Below are 23031 nucleotides of genomic sequence, written 5' to 3'. Positions count from 1 at the left end.
ATTGCAAATTTTCTTCGGTCTAAAGCCGCTTGAAGATCTTTTATATCACCTTGTCTAGCAGCCACATGGATTCGGTTTATTTTATGCTATAAGTGAGGTAATAATAATATAATTTCACACAAGAGGTTGAAAACAATAAATTTGTCGATTTTGTTTATATTTCTTAAAGCTCTCTTACCATGTATGTGGGTACATTTTCTAGGAAAGCTTGAAGTTCCGAATTATCTGAATATCGACCAATCAATCTTGACCCCTCTCCATTCAGAACTAGTGTAGCTAACATTTCCATATTAGCGGTATTAATTAGCTCAGTTACCTCTGGGTCTATTTGGGTATCCTGTTTTAAGGGAAATTATCTCTGTTGCATATTTATTATTATCAGTGCAGTTTTTAAACTACTGTAACAGGCTATTGCAATAAACTTCTGTCAAACACAATCGAAGAAGCTAGCAAAGAATTTATTAAGTTGCTTTATGTGCGTGACATACAGTGACGTGCAAAATAGGTAATTTGCACTTAAACGGCACTAGAATGTACAATATCAACTTATTTTACCATCAGTTTTACCTTTGTAGATACAACTTTATGTACTTACTACTGTATTTAACTCTCCATTAATTGTATTTCCTTTTATTGATATACTTGCATCTTGCGAATCAGTTTCAGCTTCACTGCAGACTATACCTTCAATAAGACTGTCGTGAGTATTACATCTCTCGCCCCCTTAATTTTTAAAACAAAAATATTTAACTCGTAAGGGACCCTTTATAATTGATAAGTAAATTTTATTTTGTTTATAGTTCGTGTGTCGTGCCAGAAGAGACTCTTGCATCTCTTATAGCACTTCCATTAATTTGTGTATCCTTTGTACCTATGTATATGTCAGTGTGTTCCGTTTGTGAGTCACCTTGTGTTTGTACATCATCGTCATCTTCACCGTGTTTCAACTTATTATTACCTTCACTTTCTAAAGTGATCGATGTCTCCTCTTCGGGCTTACGAATATTATCAACAATGGTTTGGATGTCAGTACTATTGTTCTCTTTATTTAGATCTTTAGTTTCGTTTATGTAATGGTGTTCTTTTAAATTATCATCTTGGGTTTTTAATTCAGATAGAAAATTCTTGTCTATATTTTCGACTGTGTCTGCCGTTCCTAAATGGTTACCCTGATCTATGTGATTTTCTGATTGCTGTTCAGTATTACTCTCCTCATCTGCTATGTTTTTTACATTGGTTTCGACATCAATATCATTGAGTTCTTGAAAATTACCTTCTTTAGCATTAGGGTTTTCTTGTATAAGATTTAACTGCATGCCGTCATCATCAAGTTTTAATTCAGTATTTTCTTCACTTTTAACATTTTCAGCATTGGGACTATGCATTGCTTTGTCTGTAAGCTTGTCATTTACTCCGTCAACTAGTTTATCGTTTTGAGTAATTTGTTCAGATTTATCAGGAGTGCTAGGTGCAACACTGAACTCTGTATCATTTTCTGATACATTTTTGTTTTCTTGTACTCCTAAATTGATATCTTGTGATTCTGTAGCATCATTTAAATTATTTTTACGATCTTCACATTCCTAAAATGTAAAAAATAAAGTCATGCATATGTTTGATTAAGCAAAGCAAAATAAGTAAGTCGACATTCCTGTGAACAGTGCATATCTTACCATATCACTCGGCTCTGTGCTATGTGTATTTTCGCTCACTACTTCTATATTTGGCTCTTCTACAATTGAACTTTGTTCATTACTATCATTTAATTCTGGGAGCCTATCGATCAGTTCACGTGTGCTGCTATTTTTCATAGCGTTATTATTATTATTATTATATTCTGTTGATTCTGAAATAGTGTTAGATGTGTTCTTTGACGAAATGTTCTCTGACGAGCTTTTCAATTTCTTTTTCCTTGCCTTCTTATTTAGATCCGCTGAGTATTTAATATCTAATATTTTCCAATCCCAAGATGGTGGGTAAGAGTTAGAGGGTGTTCTCGGAGCTTCAGGTATAATTTTAAGGTGGTTTTTATCAATCTCACTGCTTCTGTTTAAGTAATACGCTGGCGTTTTGTTTTTCTAAAAAGAAATTTTACATTGATGGAATACAATAATATGGTTAAATATTGATGTATATGAAAAAAAAAAACTACACGTACTGAGTCAACCGCCCCTTCATCAGCACCGAATTCAATAAGGGTTTTGTAGGTATGCTTATCATCTTTTACAATGGCTGCATAATGTAACGGAGTCCGGTTCTCATTATCTAGGGCATTGATACCTTGAGGGTACCTATCAATTATATATTTCAATATCCCACCATGACCAAGCCCAGCTGCCTGAAATTTTAAGAAGGTTATAGCTTATTTTGATTAAAGTCTCTCAAATCAATTCAAAATCACTTTATTCATGTAGGTCATGATACTCATGAACGTCAAAAGTTTTCTCTCCTTTTTACATTTACCATAACATCGGAAAAGGTTGAGCTTTAACGAGAAAAAGTGGCAAGAAACTCATTAAATCGCATTTCAAATCAATATTAACAGCTTCATCGTCTTACAAATCATTTCAATAACAATATATGTAAAGTAATGTAACAAAAATACCCAATAGTCGGCTACTATTGAGTAGCTGACGTAACGCGTGCCTTTCACGAGTAAGTTACAAATACATTACTATAATTGATGTGAAGGTCTCTTACGATATTTTTGTATAAATTTAATTCATCAAAATTTAATTAAAACCATTAATCAAATAAATATCAAAATTAATTTGATCATTTACTTAGATAAAAAATTATGTAATTCACCACCACTGAGGGAACGCTGAGTTTTACTGAAAACAAGTGCTAGTACTTTTAAGTTGACATTTTAAATAGAAATTGATAGGAAAAATATGGAAAAAAAAAGATAATATTAATAATGAAAAAAGCTCAAAAGAGTATTTGAGTACCTCTACCTACAGTAGATGCATCTGCCAACACACACTGTGAATAAATAAAGGTATAAAGGTATTTATAATACGAACATCTAATTAAGTTGTAATATTTTTTTTTATTTAACAACAAAAGCGCAATAACAGGTCCAACCATCGCTTCCCTCGCCGTATCTTAGGGAAGAGAAGCTGCCCCACGACGCCGTTACAAACAATAACATTTAAGCGAGAGAGCATTAAACAAAAGAGTAAGAGCTGTCATCGATGCATGGAACAGCTTGAATTGACTACGGCGATAACTTTATCTCTTGATTTTACATTATCACTTTGTTACAGCGTGGAAAACAAGCATCACTAAATAATATCACAATATTATTATTTATACATAAATAACTATATATTTTTTGGAGATGTGGTGCTGGAGGAGAACGCTGGCAGTTTCAGGGACCGAGTTTCGCACCAACGTCTCCATTCTCCAAGAACTTGGCATAAAACAACGCCTTCCGGACGTAAGTACAGGGTCGCATTCTTAAGTTCTTCGGACACGTCTCCCGGCGCGAGTGTGAGTCCACTTTGCCCTTGTCGTGCAGGGCAAAGTGGATGACACCAAAGGGCGACGAAAGTCGCCCATGCGATGGACCGACCAAACTAAGTCTGCTGTGGGCGGTCTATTGAAGGAGTGGCGAATGCCTGTGGGGTGAATCACATTTGCCACAAAAGATGTCACTTCGTGATGACCATGATCGCTCTGCCAAGAGTGTAACGAAGTAGAAGAAGATTTATTTTTTCTGTATTATTAATTGATATAAAAGTGTTGTATTGTAATGCTGATTATAATTAATTTAACGATGAAAAATCAATGAAAGCATCTAGGTTAAGTACAAAGAGTATACATTTTTCTGACAGAATTGTTAAAGCGACTCAATACAACAGAAACTACAGAACTATTACCAGCAAAAGTCAAAACGTAACAATGAAAACTGCAAAGTAAAAGTAAAAAATTGTACAGTAATGAAACTGCAAACCGTACAGACGCAACAGGACGAGCGCGAGGGGGTGAAAGGGAAACGGGAGGGGCATTAGATTCCAGCGAAATCCAGAGATAAAGTGGCCGTGTAGTTGTTGTCAACTCGAATTGTGTGTCTTTCGCTATACCGCTGAATACCTCGGGCAGTCGCGCGTGCAAGCTCGTAGACATATCCCATTATATAGTCTACACCTCTCTTGTTCTTGAGGTAAAATATAATTTAAACATTATTATATGTAACCGAAAGTTTTAGAATTTTACTCTGTTCTTGGAATAGTCCAGGCGGCGTTGGTTGAAAAATTTGTTTGACTTACTTTATGAAAAACTGTCATGTTATTTGCATCAATACTTGATAAAATTTGCGGTGGCACAGGATCGTTTGTAAGTCTTATTAACCCTTCCAAATCGTTTTCAATAACTGCGCTGTGGATGTCCTTAATGCTGTTCTGAAATTGAGAAAAAAGATGAAATGATAAAGATACAATTTGATCAAAGTTTTGTTACGGTTGTCAGCATCAACATCTCTGGATAACCCGTCGACTGCATTTTTTTCCAAATGTGATAAAAGCCCGTTATGCTTTGTTTACTGATATTTTTCTAGATTATTTGCCTATATTTTTGAAAATTTGATATGAAATGATCAAAGAAAATTTGGGAACGAATCTGGAATAGTTTTGCCGAGAGGAACTAGATTACGATGAACGAATGGGTGATCATTATTTCCCAATTAAGATCTGCGTGATTATGATTTAATTCGTGCTTAAATAAGTGTCCAATATCTTCTGTGATTCAACGCCGCTATAGGCTACTCTTACAATTTTTTTTGGATTCCATTGACCCATGTTTTTATATTGTTTCCTCTTAAGCTATAAGATTGAGCTGCATCTATGTGTGGGGTTTTTTTTATGGAAAAGGAAGACAAACGAGCGTACGGGCTACCTGGTGTTAAGTGATCACCGCTTCCCACATTCTCTTGTAACACTAGAGGAATCACAGGAGCGTTGCTGGCCTTGAAGGAAGGTGTACGCGGTTTTTTTGAAGGTACCCATGTTGTATCGTCCCGGAAACACCGCACAAGGAAGTTCATTCCACAGCTTTTTAGTACGTGGAAGAAAGCTCCTTGAAAACCGCACTGTGGAGGAACCGCCACACATTCAGATGGTGGGGATGATATCCTAACTTGTGGCGTGTCTTGCGAAGATGGAATTTGGCAGCAGGAATCAGGTGAAACAGCTCTTCGGAACACTCCCTATGATAAATGCGGTAGATGACACACAATGAAGCGACGTCTCTACACAACGCCAAGTGACCCAGGGTTTATAAATATGACATACCATAATGTATGGGACGGCTTCTAGAAACTTCTTGACAACCGGTTGGTTGGACACTTCGCTGAGCAATCTCGAGCCTTGTCCCTCCCAAATAACGCGTTGCAGTCGACCCATGTCGCACTCATGACACCAAATGCGGATGTTGTGCCTCTTTATCACCAAATCTATTGAAATGAAACGATTATAAGAAAAAAGATCAACATAAGATACGACAGAAGTGGCAAATTTAGGCGATGTTGACAAAAAGAATTACTATTATTTTTCTTGATCTTTATTCACTTGTATGACCATAAACTCAGCGAGATATTTATGTATTTTACTACCTACCTATTTCATTGCCTTGTTTATTAAGCTTATATTGTTTTATATCTAAATGTTTTAGGCATAATTATAATAATAATAATATAAAAAAATGTATATATTATGTTATATATTTTAGACGTAATTTGTCTAAGTATAATAATTTTTCTTAAGTGATTATGAACAGTATCAATTGTACTCGTTTTGAGCTTATGGTAAGTAAAGATCTTATTAGGTAAAACTAAACACAACTGACATCTTTATATATAAAAATTTCTTGTCACGTTGTTTGTCCGCGGTGAACTTCTAAACTATAGAACCGATTTCAATCAAATTTTTCACTGTGTGCAGCTTGATCTAACCTAAGAGTAGGATAGTTTTTCTTTTGATTCGTGAAAATTCATAATATTTTTAACCGACTTCAAAAAGGAGGTGGTTCTCAATTCAATCGGTATTTTTTTTATGTATGTACACCGATTACTCTGACATTTATGATCTGATTTACGTAATTCTTTGGTTCGATGCGGAATAGATGCCATTTGGTTTTGGTCCCATAAATTTCATTTAATTCGGCACAGTAGTTTTGATTTTATGAACATTTTTAAATGAAAATTTTTGTCTATGTTAATGTTTAATGAAAGTTTTCATTCCGGTTGATTATATATTATTATTATTAACTGATACTAAAAAGTAAAAAATAAAAATAAAACTACGTTTAAAAAAACCGACTTTAAAAACTGAAAAGTTTCAAATAACTAAAAATTTAATTTAATACACCTCTTATGCAAACCTTTACCTTTAATATTACTAAAATACTATTATTTATATGTGCTAGATATTGATAGCGTTGAAGTCGGTGCCAAATTTTTTGGCAGATTTAATGAAAGATGTAAGAAATTTAACACTATGATCCAACAATCTAACGATAACGATAAGTCGTTGGTCGTAAGTCGAGGGTGTGATCTAATCTTGAAGGTCCCTTAGTCGTATCGATTCGGAAAAACTGTATCCGGTAATTGATTCCCCCTTATTTAACAATAATTATTTGACTGTTGCTTCTCAATATATTCTTGATAATGTAATGTATGTTCACATAGGCACATAAGTGAATTTGCCAGAAACTGTCATAACCATAATGTTAACACCAGGAACAGACATAAACTTATGATGCCTACTACTACGGCTAAGTCGAGTTAGTAAGTCTTTTGTGGGGCGATGTATATGCTTTTGCAACAAGATTCCAGAAAATGTTCAAAACAAAAGTATAACGTTATTCAAAAGAATTGTTAAAAAAGGTTTGTGTGGTAAAGGTTACTATAACATAAATGACTTTCTTAATGATACCACAGATTGGGAATGGAGTGACTGCCCTCAGGCTATTAAATAATAAGTTTAATTGTACAATATTACTTTGTAAACATATTTATTCGATGAAAAAAAAAGCCCGCTGAGTTTGTTGCGCCCATTCTTCTCAGGTCTGAGGCATTCATTTTGGAATGGGTGGTAGTTTTTGACTTTCAATAAGTGATGTCACATCCCATTTTGAATAAAAATATTTGAATTTGAATTTGAATCTGTATTGTATTTATTAAATTATCACAATGATACGAATACGAAAACGACCAGTAGTTGGGGTCATCCTCAGCATAGATGGAATGTTTATATATATTTTTCTTATGTAAGGCAATCTAATATATAAAATTCTCGTGTCATGGTGTTAAACTTTGAACTCCTCCGAAATAGTTTGACCGATTCTCATGAAATTTTGAGTGCATATTGGGTAGGTCTGAGAATCGGACAATATCTATTTTTCATCCCCCTTAATGTTAAGGGTGATCCACACGATTTTTTTTTATTTGTTTGATTATGAGTCAGCATTAAAAAATACGTACAACTTCAAATTTTCACCCATCTACGATCAACAGTTACTTTTGTATCGCGATTTTAATATCGGCAATACAACGTTTGCTGGGTCAGCTAGTATCTTATACAAAAGGATCAATATTAATAGATGGCTTTTTAAATGGATCTTCTTTTAATAATCTGGAGTGTAAGAACGATTTTTGGTTGTGAAATTAACGCAAAGCGGACTATTGCGAGTAGACCACAACCACAAGTCCCCGCTTTATGAGACGTGCAAACTTGAAAATTGTCAACAAAATGTTAATTGAGAAAAAATTAAATACATTTCTTTTTAAGGTGTGACCTTTGCTATTATAACATTAGATTTACTATTTGTAGATGATGATATAAATTTGTTTCATAGAAATATCAATTACTGGCCAATTCATAACAACTATGATATCAAGCATTGATATCAACAGAATATTAACATGATGTTAAATTGAAATTATAAGGGGTCGTTTTTTTTCTAGGAACATCAATCGATTTAAAAGTTCAAGGTCAATTGATCAATAATCGTATAGGCTGGTGCGTAAATGACTTGTGGTTGAGTTACAAAAATAGCCCGTAGATTGAGAACTTGATTTAAATACTGGCAAGAATCAAAGGCCGATTGATCACGCAATGTGTAAGGCTTTAAAAAAGACTTTTAACACGGATAAAGCTTTCAATCACTACGTTGTACCTTCGTGAAGGATTTAGGCATAGAAAAATAAATGGAGTAAGGAAAGTTTAAAAATATAATGATTGCGGAAGAGTCTAGGGTTTGCTGTGATGCGAAAGGAATTATTTTTTGTAATAAATAATCAATGACGTTCTTATACATACAGACGTCACTGTTAGTAATAAATAAAAGTTTTCAGCAATTTTCTGATGACATTCGATCATTTGTTTTTAGTTTCTTCGTCCATTATTAGGACAGGCAAAGGGTTCGAGCCCATACTGCAATATTCGTTAATATTCAATAGCAAAGTCTTAATGATATTATGTGCTAATAATAATCTAACCTTCAATATCTTATTCTCAATGATTTTATTTAATGAGTGATAATTTTTAAATGTGCAAGTGGTTTTCATGATTTATAAATAGAATATAAAATGAAAATAATAACCAGTTAAATGAAATGGCGGAATCCCAAGAACATTTTACTCTTTCATCAATAAATAAGAATAAAAGAGAAAATCAAGAACATCACCTATAAAAAGGTTGTGTTTATTTTCTAATGAATAATATCAATATTATACATTAATTTAATAAATTATATCATTAATTGTAAAATATATAAAATCTCACATGTTAAAATAATATAATTAAAAAGGTTTTTTTTTTGTTCTAGGTAGACAAAAATGCCAACTTTGATCAAAAGATGAGGTTATATCGTCAGCATTACCGAGAAAAAAAAATACCAATATAATCTATCAAATTATTAATGCTCCTAGCTCTTCAGCAATACGTGAGTGTTTAGTTGGTAACAAGGCTTTAATTAATGTATATATATTGTAATATATTTCTATATCTGTTTATTTTTCCTAAGGTTAATTATTATTAGGTTGTACTTCAATCGCGCGTAAAGATTACACAAGCACACTTTTTTTTAATGGAAGATGAGGACAAGATTGTGGGCACATTCTCCCTCCTCCACAGGAATCGTCGACAGCCAGTTAGAATGGCACTTTTTAAAGGTATCTATGACATATCGTATTTTTTATGAGCGCTGATCACTAATTGTATTAACTGTTATTATATTCGTGTTGCAAATATCTTATATCTTTAAACGAGGAGTTTTTGTATATATATATACATATAATCTGAATCTCGGAAACGGCTCCAACGATTTTAATGAAATTTAGTAGGTATACAGGAAGTTTCGCGGGCGAGAAATCGTTCTAGCTAGGTTTCAATTTAAAAAAATGTGGTTTTATCCGTGTTTTAATGCGAAACTGCTATAATAATATTAGAATACAAAGGTAAATCTCGCCATTATATACAAGACTATAGCTCAGATGGGATCTATATATATGGGGTGATCCGGAAAGCAGAAGACCCGGGTTCGAATCCAGATTTCCTGTTAGTTTTTTTTTTGTTCAAGTTTTGTACATTCTTAAAAAACCGAGCAAAGCTCGGTCGTCCGGATATTTATAACTTTATGAGTGAATAAAAAAACTCGTAGTAATAGTTTACTTCATGTAATCAAATTAAGTATTGCAAACATAATTATAAGCATTGTTTGTAGTATAAAATTGATGTAGGTATATAGTAATCTCGACTGCTATAAAACACACACAGATTTTTTACTTGTATAATAGTCGGCCACATATTTGTTAATATCCTGAAACACTTTAAATTCTAGTATATGTGCTATCTTCGGATCGAATAATACAACAATTTCAAGATATATCAAGCAATTTATCCTTCAATATGTCAAGGCTTTAAGGGTTCAAGAAGCCTGTTTTAATGTTTAATACGAAGAGCGTCTATCGATCGATGAAAGACACGAGCCAGTCGTTTTAAAGTCGTGTGTCCTAAGTAGGACAGGTCATTATTGTCTGTCTGTACAGTAATTGGAACTGTTGGTTACATTGTTTGGACTCGGTATATTCTGTTATTTCTGTGAGTTTCTACAATCAATACATTCGATCGACGTTGAAACCTGAAGTACTTATTTATGTGGCCATGTATTTTTCATTAATTAGAATAAAAAACAAATGTGTGCAATTCACACGTGGTACCAGTGAAACCCTCAAAAATGATGAGGAATTTTATTATACAATAGATGAAAAATCTCTACAAACGTTTAAAACTCCACGGTTGTTGTGATGTCTTTGAAAACTGTGAGAGTTTGCCTTGGTATTACTTACGTATTACTTGGACCCACGAACACCAACGAATAACAACAACAACGGGTCAGCACTTGTATAATAATTTTAAGATGTGCATTATGCATGAACCTCTAAACCGCATATGAGTTCCTGGTACATGTTGCTACGATGACACATGATTTCAACCGCTATGAAAGACATTACTAACACCACTACCATATTTATGTTCTCCTGGTGTCTACGTCGTGCGCATGATTTCAGAATAAATTCAGACAATCTCTTCTTTAACTATGATCGCCTGGTACCAAAACACTATATAATGTTTTCTCATTTTCTCCCCCACGTTAAATCTTATGAATTTATGTGTCTGTCTCATTCACTCGCCGGCTGAATCCTATACATTTCCCTGTTTGTGTCTCTATCTTCACGCTTTTTCGCATTCACATCACAACCATTCTAAATAAGTTTCACATCAAAAATTACATTTTACTATCTATACATTTACGGCCGTTTTCAATAACATATCTATCCTTAGTTTAACTTACTAGACGTAGACAAATCTATCCTTTTACGCTTACTTGCATTTTAATTACCTATTGACCGATAAGCATTGGACTATAACTATGGACAGATAAGACCTTGTCATTAAACGGTGACAGCGTAATCCGTAATTTAAACTAAACCTATCTAAGGTTATTGAAAACGGCCGTTAGTGTACATGGGGGACCAAACTCTACTGTATGTAAAGGGTAAATGGGTTTGCTGCAACATAAAGAGTTAAAGATTTTTGCAACGAAAGAGAGAGAGAGAGAAGTACCTGAAAGATGACGGGCGTGAAATCTGGGTAAAAAGTGTATTCCTTGAAATGATACCTGGTCAGATTTCAGCAAAATAGTTAGGTGAGATATAATTCATATATGAATTTGAAACGTACCAGATAGACAAATTTCGTTTGTACCAAAATTTATGTCCGAGAACTCTTACCGAGTGAGCCAACGGACCGAGTAACGTATCGACCGAAACTGGTATGTCTAGTTCAACTCTCAGGTTGTGGCTCCATCTGCATGATCTACTTTACAGTTGATACCTGCTCAATCCCAATTTAGATGTCGCTCTTGCAAAAAAATAAAATTTAAATTTATCTATCTATCCAGTTTGTTTAACTCTTCAGTTGTGATTTCTACAGCATCTACATTCGTAATAGCCAAGTGGTTAAAATATTTTAAAAGCTTTGATAATATATACGTCTAGATAGAGTCTCAACAGGCCAGGAATATTAGTTTAGTGTGCGTGACAAAGCTACGCCTTACACGCGCAATTTGTATGACACTTTGTGTTAGTGTGCGTGAATTACTCAAAATAGAATTAACTAAATTTTTTTTCGACGTTTCACAGCTGTCATCTAGATGTATAAGTGACATAAGTTTAAAATATTGCATTAAATATTAAACATTAAAAAAAATTTATAAGCATAAATAACTTAAATCTTTATTTTGTAATTAATACTTGATTATTAAGAAAATAGGTAAGTGATTATTGAAATCAATCTTACAGTAGACTTCTATGTTTGTTTCAATTGTTAATTATATAGTATACAGTATATAATTATTATAATCTCAGTTAAATATATTGTAATTCCATTTTTCAATGCATATTGTTTCTGAAATTAAATGTAAAAAGGCGCGGGTTTTAATATTATACTTATATAATTATAAAAACTTAAGTTAGTAAGTAACAATCGAAGGAAATTTTATAAAAATATCAAATTGCTTAGAATAAATATCTGCCTCTTTCCCGAAATCATAATTTAAGAAAGATAAACCATAAAATATCAATATGTAAACCTGAATAAGCAACAAGTTTGCGTGTCTCCAGTTCTAAATCGCTGAAGATTACCGCAATACTTTAACAAACACTAACAATCTGATTTAACTCACACGATAAGATTGTTACGTGTTTACTTCGATAAGTAATTAAACAATTTGTTAAACAGTTACGCTGAAATGTTTTAAGTTATTAACTTGGGAAACTTGACCGTGTAAAAGTCGCAAGGGTGGAGTTTGATAACGCAAGGTTTTATAAAAATGAAATATACATGACCACGCAATATTTCGGCCCCACCTGAGCCAAGCCTTTATCTACACGCCAAGTAAGTTATGAACTTAATGGGTCAGTTTTGGGCGTAAGTGTAGCACGAACAAAGAGTTACGAACATTTGATAATGTGTTAGAATTTATTTATATTTGTGTGCGATTGGCCACCCGCCACTTTATCTACCTAGATTTCAGTATGCCATCAGAATATATCTATCAAAATATTATGTTTACTAGGAAAACGCACGCTATGCATAAATATGTTAAAAAGTGTGAACAGCATAACTTTGATACCAGACATAAATATAAAATTGCTATACACAGTTTTAGAACCACTAAGGCTAAAAAACAAAATTTCCCAAAAATTACCTATTTGAAATTTTGTTAGATTCTATAATAAGCTCCCCGCGACCATAACAGAATTGCCTGACAAAACACTCAAGACATATATAAAAACTGTTTTAATGGGAAAAGGTTACTATATAATATATAATATTAAGGAATATATTGAGGATAAAGAAGTTTGGAGTACGGTACTATGCATATCGCGAGTCCACATCCACTGACGTATTTTTAATTACTTAGGTAATTTACTTTTTGACGCTTTTGCGCACTTGTGAACATTTTATGACTATTTATAGACGCTTTTTGGTAAGTTTACTTAAAGTTTTTTTTCAAGTGTCAACTGATTTTAAATGATTATTGTCAACCAAAACCCTCTAGCAATACCAGAGGTATCATAACAGCGTTGCCGGCCTTTTTCACTTTGAACACGATGCATATTGGATGCAGCAAGCACCTTACAAACTAATTTGTTTTGTATATTACAGCAATTGTAAAATACTCTATTGATTGAAAAGAGTGGCCGTTGAGTTTCTTGTATGTTCTTCTCACGGGCTCTACTTTTTCTGAACAAATGGTAGATTAAGTAATTTAATAGAAATATTTATAGTGATGAGTCAAAAGCGCTTATTTTAAGCCAAATTGAATAAAGATTATTTAACTTTGAGTTTGACTTTGATTAGTTTTAGGTGCTTTTTATAACCATGAACTTTCTTCTCGTATTCTGTAGATATATAATTATTTTTTGTAAAAATATAAGCTTCATAAATTTATATCGAACACCGCGAAAGGGGAGGTAAACCTAAGTATTGATACTGGTATTGTTCAGTTTGACCAGTGCATCAGATTTTGTTCAAATTGGGATTGACGACTGTCTTAAAAAATCAAGTAGAAAGTAAATATATTCAAGATAAAATAATAATATAAAAATATGATGAAATGATTTTAAAAAATAAAAAAGATTTGATGTAGATATTCCACAAATAAAAAAAGTTTAAAATATGGCAATGATAACTGAATGACGTCACGGCTCAGTAATTATAGACATTTAAATTACGCTTTATCGTATATAATATTATATTGATTTATAAGGTATGACGTCATAATCGGCCACCGAGACACCTTTTTTTACACGCATTTTATTAGCTTCACCTGTATGTATGTTCGTAACCGACTCATTTGGGTGCTATTTTGACCCACTTTAGACGGCCAGATTTCGTTCAAACTTCGTAGATTTATCGAGGACCGATGACAATACTATAAAATTATTCCATTTTTAAATTTGCAAAATAAGATATTTGTTAATTTACATAATTTTTATCTATCGTCTAAAAAGGCAGGAATTTATGTTAATTTTAAATTTCAACCATTATCTTTAACCGATTTATCTCATATTAGGAATTTTACGAATACCAGAGAATTTTTAACTCAACAATACAAATAATAGTTTAATGTAGTAGTAGAAAATATTTTCTATTTTTTAGTTCGGTTTTATATAAAAGACGTGTTTCTTAGTTTTTTTTAACTACTATTTGATATTCTAGAAGAGGTATCTGAAATCCGTGATCATGCTTCGGAACACTTCTTCACAAAATTCACTAATAAATTCTAACTAGTCTTTTTTATGAAAGAGGAGGACAAACGAGTGTATTTAATGGGATTTACCCGATGTTATATGATCACCGCGGTATATACTGTCTTGTAACAAGGAAAAACAAGAACGTTGCCATCCTGCCAACTGTCAAATAAACGTACATAAAAGGAAATAGAAAACACATTGGTACGAAATGGGCGAGGTTCGAACCGGGGGAATCGTAGGGAAAGGTTCTACTTATTGTGCCACCTACGCTCAAGCCTGAATTTCAACTTTATGACATGGCCATTACAGTGAAAGTTCCGTTAATTTATTTTTATAAATCGATTGTATATTTACTCAGAGACTGCGTATTTGAACAATCAAACAAAAACGATTTTGAATATTTGAAAAGTTTTGTTAGTTACAAAACTTTTCAAATATTCAAAAACGTGTCATAAAGTATGGAAAGCACTTTTGTCAGTCTTAAGTCAGTCAATATCTAAGACTGACTGTCTTAGTGAATCTTACATCTTTGTGCCGTTTGGTGTCGGGACACTTGGCCCGTTGGGCACAGAGGCGCGGAGAATGTATAAAGTACTATCTACGGTCAACGGATCAGCCTAGCTACCCAACGCGGAAATGCTGCCAGTATTCTCGGTACGCTTCCACGTAATGATAGTTTTAATTTAATATGATTTATTTTAATTTAGTATTATAAATATATTTACAATTTGAAATTACATAACTATAGTAATAAGATTTGTTGTATATTTTTTAATTTATGGAAACAAAAAAGTTAATCTTTGGAACCAAAAAAGTTAATACTGGCTGGCAAAGATGGAAAATTTACTAGATAAAACTAGACAATAGATTTTTTGTGGAAATGGAAGGCTTTTGTTTTGCAAAAAAATTGCAAAAATTGAATTGCTTGCGGTTTTCTGTGCTTGTAAAATTTCAATAGGTACAAGTTAATCAAGATTAACAAGATATTTTAAGTGCAAATGTTCCATCGTATTCTACAATAGTACGTTCGGGCGCGAATTTAACTGGTTTGCCGAATTTAACGCTCTGGTCACCCAATAATGTTAGTGACCGAAAAATTGGTTAAAAAAACAACAGATTTTAGCAGATTGTCGTGTCACAGTCAGTTTTATAGCCGAAGAAACAATAATTTCGACCGATTTAGGTGCATAAAACTTTACACGAACGCTTAGGATGAAAAAAGTTACCGTGCATTGGGTTCCCAGCATGCTTACCGATGCAGAAAAAAAAAGGGCAACATTTCTCGAGCTTCTTTGGAACTGTTACAACAAGATCGCAAAGATAAAAATCTTGCGCAAATCATGAAATACTTATTATGTAATTATTTATTTGATTTATTGTTTAAAAAACGCTATAATTGTGCTTATAATACCTAAATCTTTATCCCCTTATTCATAATAGTCTGCTAACTTAAAGCATTGCTAATTCTTACTCTGTCTTATTCTATTGACCAAAGTCAGAATGACAAAAAACACTCCTTAGCGGCTGTTTTAAGTTAGCGGACCATTATGAATAAGGGGATTAGAATTTCCGTCAATCAGACGTAGATTATCAGATCTGAACATTTTTTGTTGAAATTCAACTGGATGAAAAAAAAGGTACACATAACTTATCCCTTCTAATACATATTATAAATGTGAACGTAAGTTTGTTTGTTACGCTTTTACGCCGGAACTGAACCCATTTGGAATTGAAATTTGGCACAGCGATAGACTAGACCTTGGGAAAGGACATAGGCTACATTTTATCCCGGAAAAATCCATGGTTCCCGTGGGATTTGTACAAAACTGAAACTGACGTCAATAGCTATACCAATAGATGGTTTAGTTTACCATAGTAATCTTCCTCGAAATAAGATTCATATAATATGTTGGCTAAGGGAGCGAAAACGGGAACCAGAGCATGAGAAGTAAGATAATCTTCAATTCCAAACTTGCTTATTATTATTAAAACCCATTTATCTACGCGGACGAAGTCGCGGGGATCAGCTAGTAATTGTATATTTTTAATAACCTTTCTTTTAATTTGGTTAAAATACATGAATTATTGATTAATTAAATTTTGCGATTTAATACCGATTATTTTTATAACGGCCTATTGGAAACCGTACATTAATATTGTGGAAAGATTATTTAAAGATTAATGTAATGTGTCTTTATAGTAGCTGGTAGACAATGCGGGTTTACGTTGATAATTACGAAAACTTACAGTTACTATATATTTTTAACAAAATATTACGATTCCGAAATTTAAAGACATTATGCAATGTACAAGACTATTTCCTTTCTTACATTTGTACGTGTTAAAAGAATTTTTTAATTCTTTAATTTCCTTATTGAATAAAAGAAAAGCTTTTCGAAATAATCCAGTACTTTCTTGTTCGTCACATTGTTTTTAAATAGTGTCTTCATATTTCAAAATGATTAAATGCACACAATAACTGAATTCATATTAATTATACCCAATATTACTATTATTCATTTATCCGACGCTACGCGTTCCTAATAGTGTACATGGTTACAAGCGGATGATAGTTAAATAATCGATTAAAAATGGTAAATTATCGTTGATTTTTTCTATTTGTAAGTAATTATTAGTTTATTTTTGACTCGTATATAATTATGTTGATTAAGATATTATAATGATCCAATATTATCAAAAAGATTATTAATATATTAATAGTGTGATATTTAAATGTATGTTAATAAGGATGTGTACTCACTGGAGTTGGGTTGTGACGGCATGTCTGTAGCGGCCGCGGGTAACGCCAGTAAAGTGCGGTTGGCGCGATAGTGAGCCAGTGTGTGGCCGGCCGAGTCCCTCGCGCCCCTCGGCCCGCCCGCCCGTGACAGCACGCCGGCTAGCGTAGCCTCGTCGTGGCCGCTACACGCCGCCGTGTAGTGTAGGGCGGTGCGCCCTTCCTGTACTGACCATTACTCATAATATACTACGTAATGTGTCGGAAAATTCGTAGCATACGTCGGAGCACAATACTACGCCGTAGTTTACCAAAGTTAGGTTACCAAAGCACCGCTGTCCATCTAATCCAGTAAAGATATTATTTCAAAAAAAAAAAACAAAACAAAACAGACCATCTGTCTGTCCATCGGCGGACTAAATAAATAAAGGCGGAATAAACTCCAATAGTTCCACTGCTGAAATTCTTTCAGGTGTAAGTTACTATTGCCACTATAACAACAAATAAAAAAAAAACAAGAATGCGATATCCAAATGTATTTGTTTTGACATTGAGAAACGAGACGAGCAGGAAGTTCACCTGATGATAATTGATACGCCCCCACATTACAATGCAGTGCCGCTCAGGATTCTTGAAAAACCCAAAAATTCTGAGCGGCACTACAATTGCGCTCGTCACCTTGAGAAATAAGATGTTAAGTTAATTGCTGCCAAGCTAATTAGAAAAACTATTTACGTTACAAAAGTATTAAAAATAGACACAATTTTATCTAATATATAAAATTCTCGTGTCGCGGTGTTTGTAGTTAAACTCCTCCGAAACGGAATGACCGATTCTCATGAAATTTTGTGTACATATTGGGTAGGTCTGAGAATCGAACAATATCTATTTTTCATCCGCCTAAATGTTAAGAGTAGTCCACCCCTAATTTTTTTTTTAATTTTAGATAATTGAAGTATGACAAATTAATTGTATATTTATTTGTATCTATGTATGATAAATTATTATATATCATTTGGTAGGTCTGTGAATCGGTCGTCATCTATTTCCCATTCCCCAAAAATTTTATTTATTGAATTTATTTTATTACTTAATATGGCAATACGTTTGCTGGGTCAGCCAGTATCTTATAGGACTCGCATTTTGATTGCTTTAGATGGAAAAGGTCTCTGGCAATACCAGAAGAACCACAGTGGCGTTCCCGACCTTTAAGATAGCTCTCCTGTTTCGAAGGTAGTCCTGTTATATCCACCAGGAACACAGCGTGAATTCATGCCAATATTACGAAGCTAGATGAGTACTACAACGTCACCTTTTTCTGCCGTATAGCAGTAATAATTATACGATCATTAATTTAACTAGTAAACTTATGGGCTAGTGATATTTGAAATTTTGTGTCTTTAAGTAAAAAGTTGAATTGCGATGCCTCTTAGAATTTTGGGTTTTACAAAAATCCAAACTGGCCAACACTGTAATCGGCAGATATTTTTTATGAAAATAAGGGACGAGACGAACCGGACGTTCAGCTGGTGGTAATTGATACGCCCTGCCCATTACAATGCAGTGCCGCTCAGGATTCATGAAAGACCCAAAAACTCTGGGCGGCACTACAACTGCGCTCGTAACCTTGAGACATAAGATGTTAAGTCTCATTTGTCCAGTAATTTCACTAGCTACGGTGCCCTTCAGACCGAAACACAGTAATGCACATTACTGCTTGTGGTACCCATAATCTAGCCGGCATCCTGTGCAACGGAGCTTCCCACTGGTAAATCACTAATCATCAGCTCTTGCTCCATCAAAGATCTCCACGATGATCGGTCCTGCGCTGACCTCATCCAACCTATTCTAGCGATGTTGACCCAATCATCAGTCCATCTTGTGGCAGCCTATTAACACTGCGTTTTGCAGTACGTGGTTGCTATTCGAGGACTTTACTGCCCCAACGGCTATATGTCCGTCGTGCTATGCCATTTCAGTGTCGCTTTCTTTTTTATCCTACGTATCTCCTCATTCCTGATCTCGCAGGGAATCTCCATTACCCTCTGGGTGACCATGAGCTTTTCCATAAGGCCCAAAGTTGGCGACCACGTTTTTTTTAAATAACAGTAAGGGACGAGACGAGCAGGACGATCAGCTGATGGTAATTAATACGCCCTGCCCATTACAATGCAATTATGCTCAGTATTCTTGAAAAACCCAATAATTCTGAGCGGCACTACAAATTGCGCCATATGAGTGTATATGCCCAGTAATTTCACTAGCTACGGCGCCCTTCAGACCGAAATACTGTAATGATTACACATTATTGCTTCACGTCAGAAATAGGTGCCGTTGGGGTAACCATAATCTAGCCGGCATCCTGTGCAAAGGAGCCTCCCACTGGTAAAATTGCGTTCCGTAAGTAGTCACTAGGAAAACACACTGACTAAAATCCTTTAATGAATTTATTTAAGATATGACATGTGTTCTTACACTTAGGAGTCATTTTTTTTATGGAAAAGGAGGACAAACGAGCGTACGGGTCACCTGGTGTTAAGTGATCACCGCCGCCCACATTCTCTTGCAACACCAGAGGAATCACAGGAGCGTTGACGGCCTTTAAGGATGGTGTTAGGTGTGTGTGTGTGTGTATTTGTAGAATATTCTTAAATTGCATATACTAACAGCATCTCTCTGGTGGACCAAATGAGGGAAGTGTGTCACGAGCCAGGTGACAATATCCAGATAGTTGTAGAACACAGCCTTGTGCAGGAGTCCCGTGCCAGCCGCGTCATACGAACTCGCGAACTTATTGCGATTGTGGCTGCTCTCCAGAACTTTCTGGAAAAATATTATTATTTTAGGCGACGTCATCAGTTCGCTTGAGTAGTAATAATATTAATAATATTGACACACTTTTTACACAAATTATCATGCCCCATGTTAAGCATGTGCCTGTGTTATGGGTTACAAGACAATGATATATTTAATACAATATACTTACTTAAACATACATAAATACATTTAAACATCCATGACTCGGAAACAAACATCCATATTCATCATTTAAATGCTTGCACCTACCGGGATTCGAACCTCTAGCTTAGTAGGTAGGATCGCTAAACACTCGGCTATACAGTAGTGGCTTATTATTTCAATAAACTGTTTTGTTTAAGCACCGCTTGGAATGAACCAAACACTAACGGTGATTACTGATAACAAAAAAAAATTTAACATGGCTTAGACACGTGTTTTGTTAAACAGTGTCTAACTATTCAAGCGACGTCTAAAGATTGACGCTAAATAACAGAAAGACACGGATTTGTATTAGAACTTTTTTAAACTTTTTTAAAAACAAGTGCTTAACTTTTTTGTAATAGCACCGTTAACGTTTAACTATTTATGGGATAAGCGTGAACACATATGAACAGACAAACTTCATCTTTATCATCATCCCAAAAGATCGTCATGACAGCCCCATAATCGCCCAGGTTCTGCGCTGCCCTCAACCAACCTGTTCCGGCGATCTTGACCAGATCGTCTGTCCATCTTGTGGGGGGCCTACCAACACTTCGTCTTGCAAGAACTTATTTCGGTTGTATTGTTTTATTATTTAATGTTCACGACACTTTTACCATTTAATAATACAACAAAACCGTAAAGACTGAGAATCTGTTAATGTTGTGTTGGTTTTGTGGATGCCAAGTAATAATCAAATAAGAACTTATCTAGCTTTCAGTATCTTGTGTACTTTAAAGCGTTTAGCTTTAACGATTTAGGTACCAAAAAGGGCATTAATATACTTTAAATAGTTCTGACCCTATTCTTACAGTCTGCGTCGACTGGGGCAATAAGCATTACGTTGTTTTTTTTTTTAACTTAAACAATATTCCAGCTTTACCAGCTAGTATTTACAAATTCTGGCTCCAAAGAGTTTGAACCTCAAAACGTCACGAATTGTCAAATACAGGAAATGGATTAAAGAATCAATTTTCGATCGCCAATCTAGGGTTGAAATAAGCTATACCTGTAGGTCTAACAAAGATCCTTTCTCGACGGCGTCATGCACCGCCTCACACGTGGTGATCATATCGACCAGGTATCGCGGCAGTGGCAACATATCTTCAGCCAGCAAGCGGCGACCCTGACCAGCCAGCACTGCTCGCTCCAGCTTGTTTTCCAACCCAATCCTTATCCAGTCACGAAGCTGGGCCGCGGGGACACCTAATACTTAATTCAAAACCAATAATAAATCTATCAAAAAACTTCGAAATATTAGTAATAATAGTTAATAGTGTATGTATGTTCAGTATTAATGATTGATTATTTTTTCTTATGAAGAGATGTTAAGTGATCACCGCCACCCACATTCTCTTGAAATACCAGAGGAATCACAGGAGCGTTGTCAGCCTTTAAGGTGTTTTTGAAGGTACCCATTTCTTACCATACCGGAAACATCTCATCAGAAAGCTCTTTCCTTAATATATAATATCTATATATATATAAGGGATTAAGAATTTCTTATAATCTTTCATAGCTTTGTAATAAGTTAATAAGTTGATAATATTTTTAGTATAATGCAAACAGATAACGTATATAAAACAACTTGTGAATTAAATCTTTTTTGTGTGTTTAAATTGCTTTCATTTTTAAGATAAATTTCGTTTCGGAAGACGAGGACATACATATAAGGTCATTTGATGTCAAAAGTAACACCAGAGAGAAGAGCATTGCCAAACCTAAGAACATACATATTATGTATTCGAAAACTGAAGCCACATTAGTAAGCTGCGAGAGTCGAACCGGGGCTCCGTCCGTGGTGGGAATCAACGGATCTTTGATAAATCTCTGTTTAGAGTAAATATGGTGTGATACAATCGAATCTAAGTGAAACTCTTAGTTATGTCAATCACAAATTTAAATAAGTCTGGTCATTATTTAGATGATTTTACTTATATATTATAAAAATAAGCTTTCTATTTTTTATACAACTATCAATAATATATTTTAGCAAACTTAAGCCCAAACCACAGCAGTGATACCGTTTCTGTTTCGTTTTAGTTTGCTCAATAGAAAAAAGTCCTTGTTTAAAATCAGTATGGCCTCATAATAATAAAATTATTTTTAAGTTTTACTGTCAAAATATAAATTTTATATGTTTTAAGTAATAAGAAACGAATACCTCAGTTTCCCCGTGTCCACTTACGTCTTGCTAAAATATAATGTACATCTTTTGTAAATAAAACTTCGCATAAGTATTGAAAAATTAAGAACCAAACTCACCAAGATTTGTCAGATAAAGGCGGTCTGACACACACACCATTTTTTTATCTATATATATATAAAAATGAATTGCTGTCAGCTGTTCGTTAGTCTCGCTAAAACTCGAGAACGGCTGGACCGATTTGGCAAATTTAGGTCTTGAAATATTTGTGGAAGTCCAGAGAAGGTTTAAAAGTTGAATAAATAGGAAAATGCTGCTAAATTAAATAAAAATAACAAATTTGTTTTTCCTTTGATGTGTCCATACATAATTTCTATGAGAGAATTTATTGACGCACGGTTTGACAGTTCTGCTGTGAAACAATTTCATTACGACAGCAGGGTGCATATTTTATGAAGTAATTTTTGATGTTATGATATATTATTTACAAATTCATATAAAAACATTATTTTATTTATTATATACACAACTAGTTTAATAATAAAAATAAGCCAAATAAGTATTGACGTCATATTTATGCAACAGATTTATGACAATTTATGAATATAATAAGAATATTTTAGTTGCAATAATTAACTCCTTGAAATTTTGGTGTACCTATAGCATTAATTGCTTGTAGTAGATTTGTTGGGTTACACGTTTTTATACTTATTCCTAGCATAGATATTCCGGGAAAATATTGGTGAGTATTTGTAATTTAATTGATACATTTTACTCTAAATTTCTGAACTCGTGAATCGACGCATGTGAGAAATTTTTTAG

The 23031-nt window shown here is 34.0% G+C and overlaps 1 protein-coding gene across 1 annotated transcript; it reads right to left on the bottom strand.

The window, feature by feature from the left end:
- Window positions 1–315: 315 nt before the first annotated feature.
- LOC126966231 (putative uncharacterized protein DDB_G0274535) lies at window positions 316–17166 on the bottom strand. The gene is made up of 7 exons (XM_050810189.1): window positions 17088–17166; window positions 5295–5455; window positions 4275–4406; window positions 2159–2338; window positions 1674–2078; window positions 596–1583; window positions 316–337 (listed from the first exon to the last, which is right to left on the bottom strand). Exons 1-6 carry the CDS (start codon window positions 17107–17109, stop codon window positions 795–797), a joined length of 1689 nt encoding a protein of 562 aa, XP_050666146.1. The 5' UTR covers window positions 17110–17166; the 3' UTR covers window positions 316–337; window positions 596–794.
- Between the last annotated feature and the right edge of the window lie 5865 nt (window positions 17167–23031).

This window comes from Leptidea sinapis, chromosome 9 (genome assembly GCF_905404315.1).
Source record: "Leptidea sinapis chromosome 9, ilLepSina1.1, whole genome shotgun sequence".
NCBI lineage: Eukaryota > Metazoa > Arthropoda > Insecta > Lepidoptera > Pieridae > Leptidea > Leptidea sinapis.
Note: the sequence above shows the minus strand (reverse complement) of the source record. Positions and strands in the feature narration are given on the sequence as shown.

Bases quoted from the DNA above. Each gene is read 5' to 3' on its own strand.
- LOC126966231 (XM_050810189.1), bottom strand. From the start codon at position 17,109: ATGCCGTCACAACCCAACTCCA. The intron at 4,407-5,294 runs GTATGTCATATT...TCTCAATTTCAG, and splicing joins AAGCCGTCCCATACATTATG to AACAGCATTAAGGACATCCA. The intron at 2,079-2,158 runs GTACGTGTAGTT...ATTTCTTTTTAG, and splicing joins ATGAAGGGGCGGTTGACTCA to AAAAACAAAACGCCAGCGTA.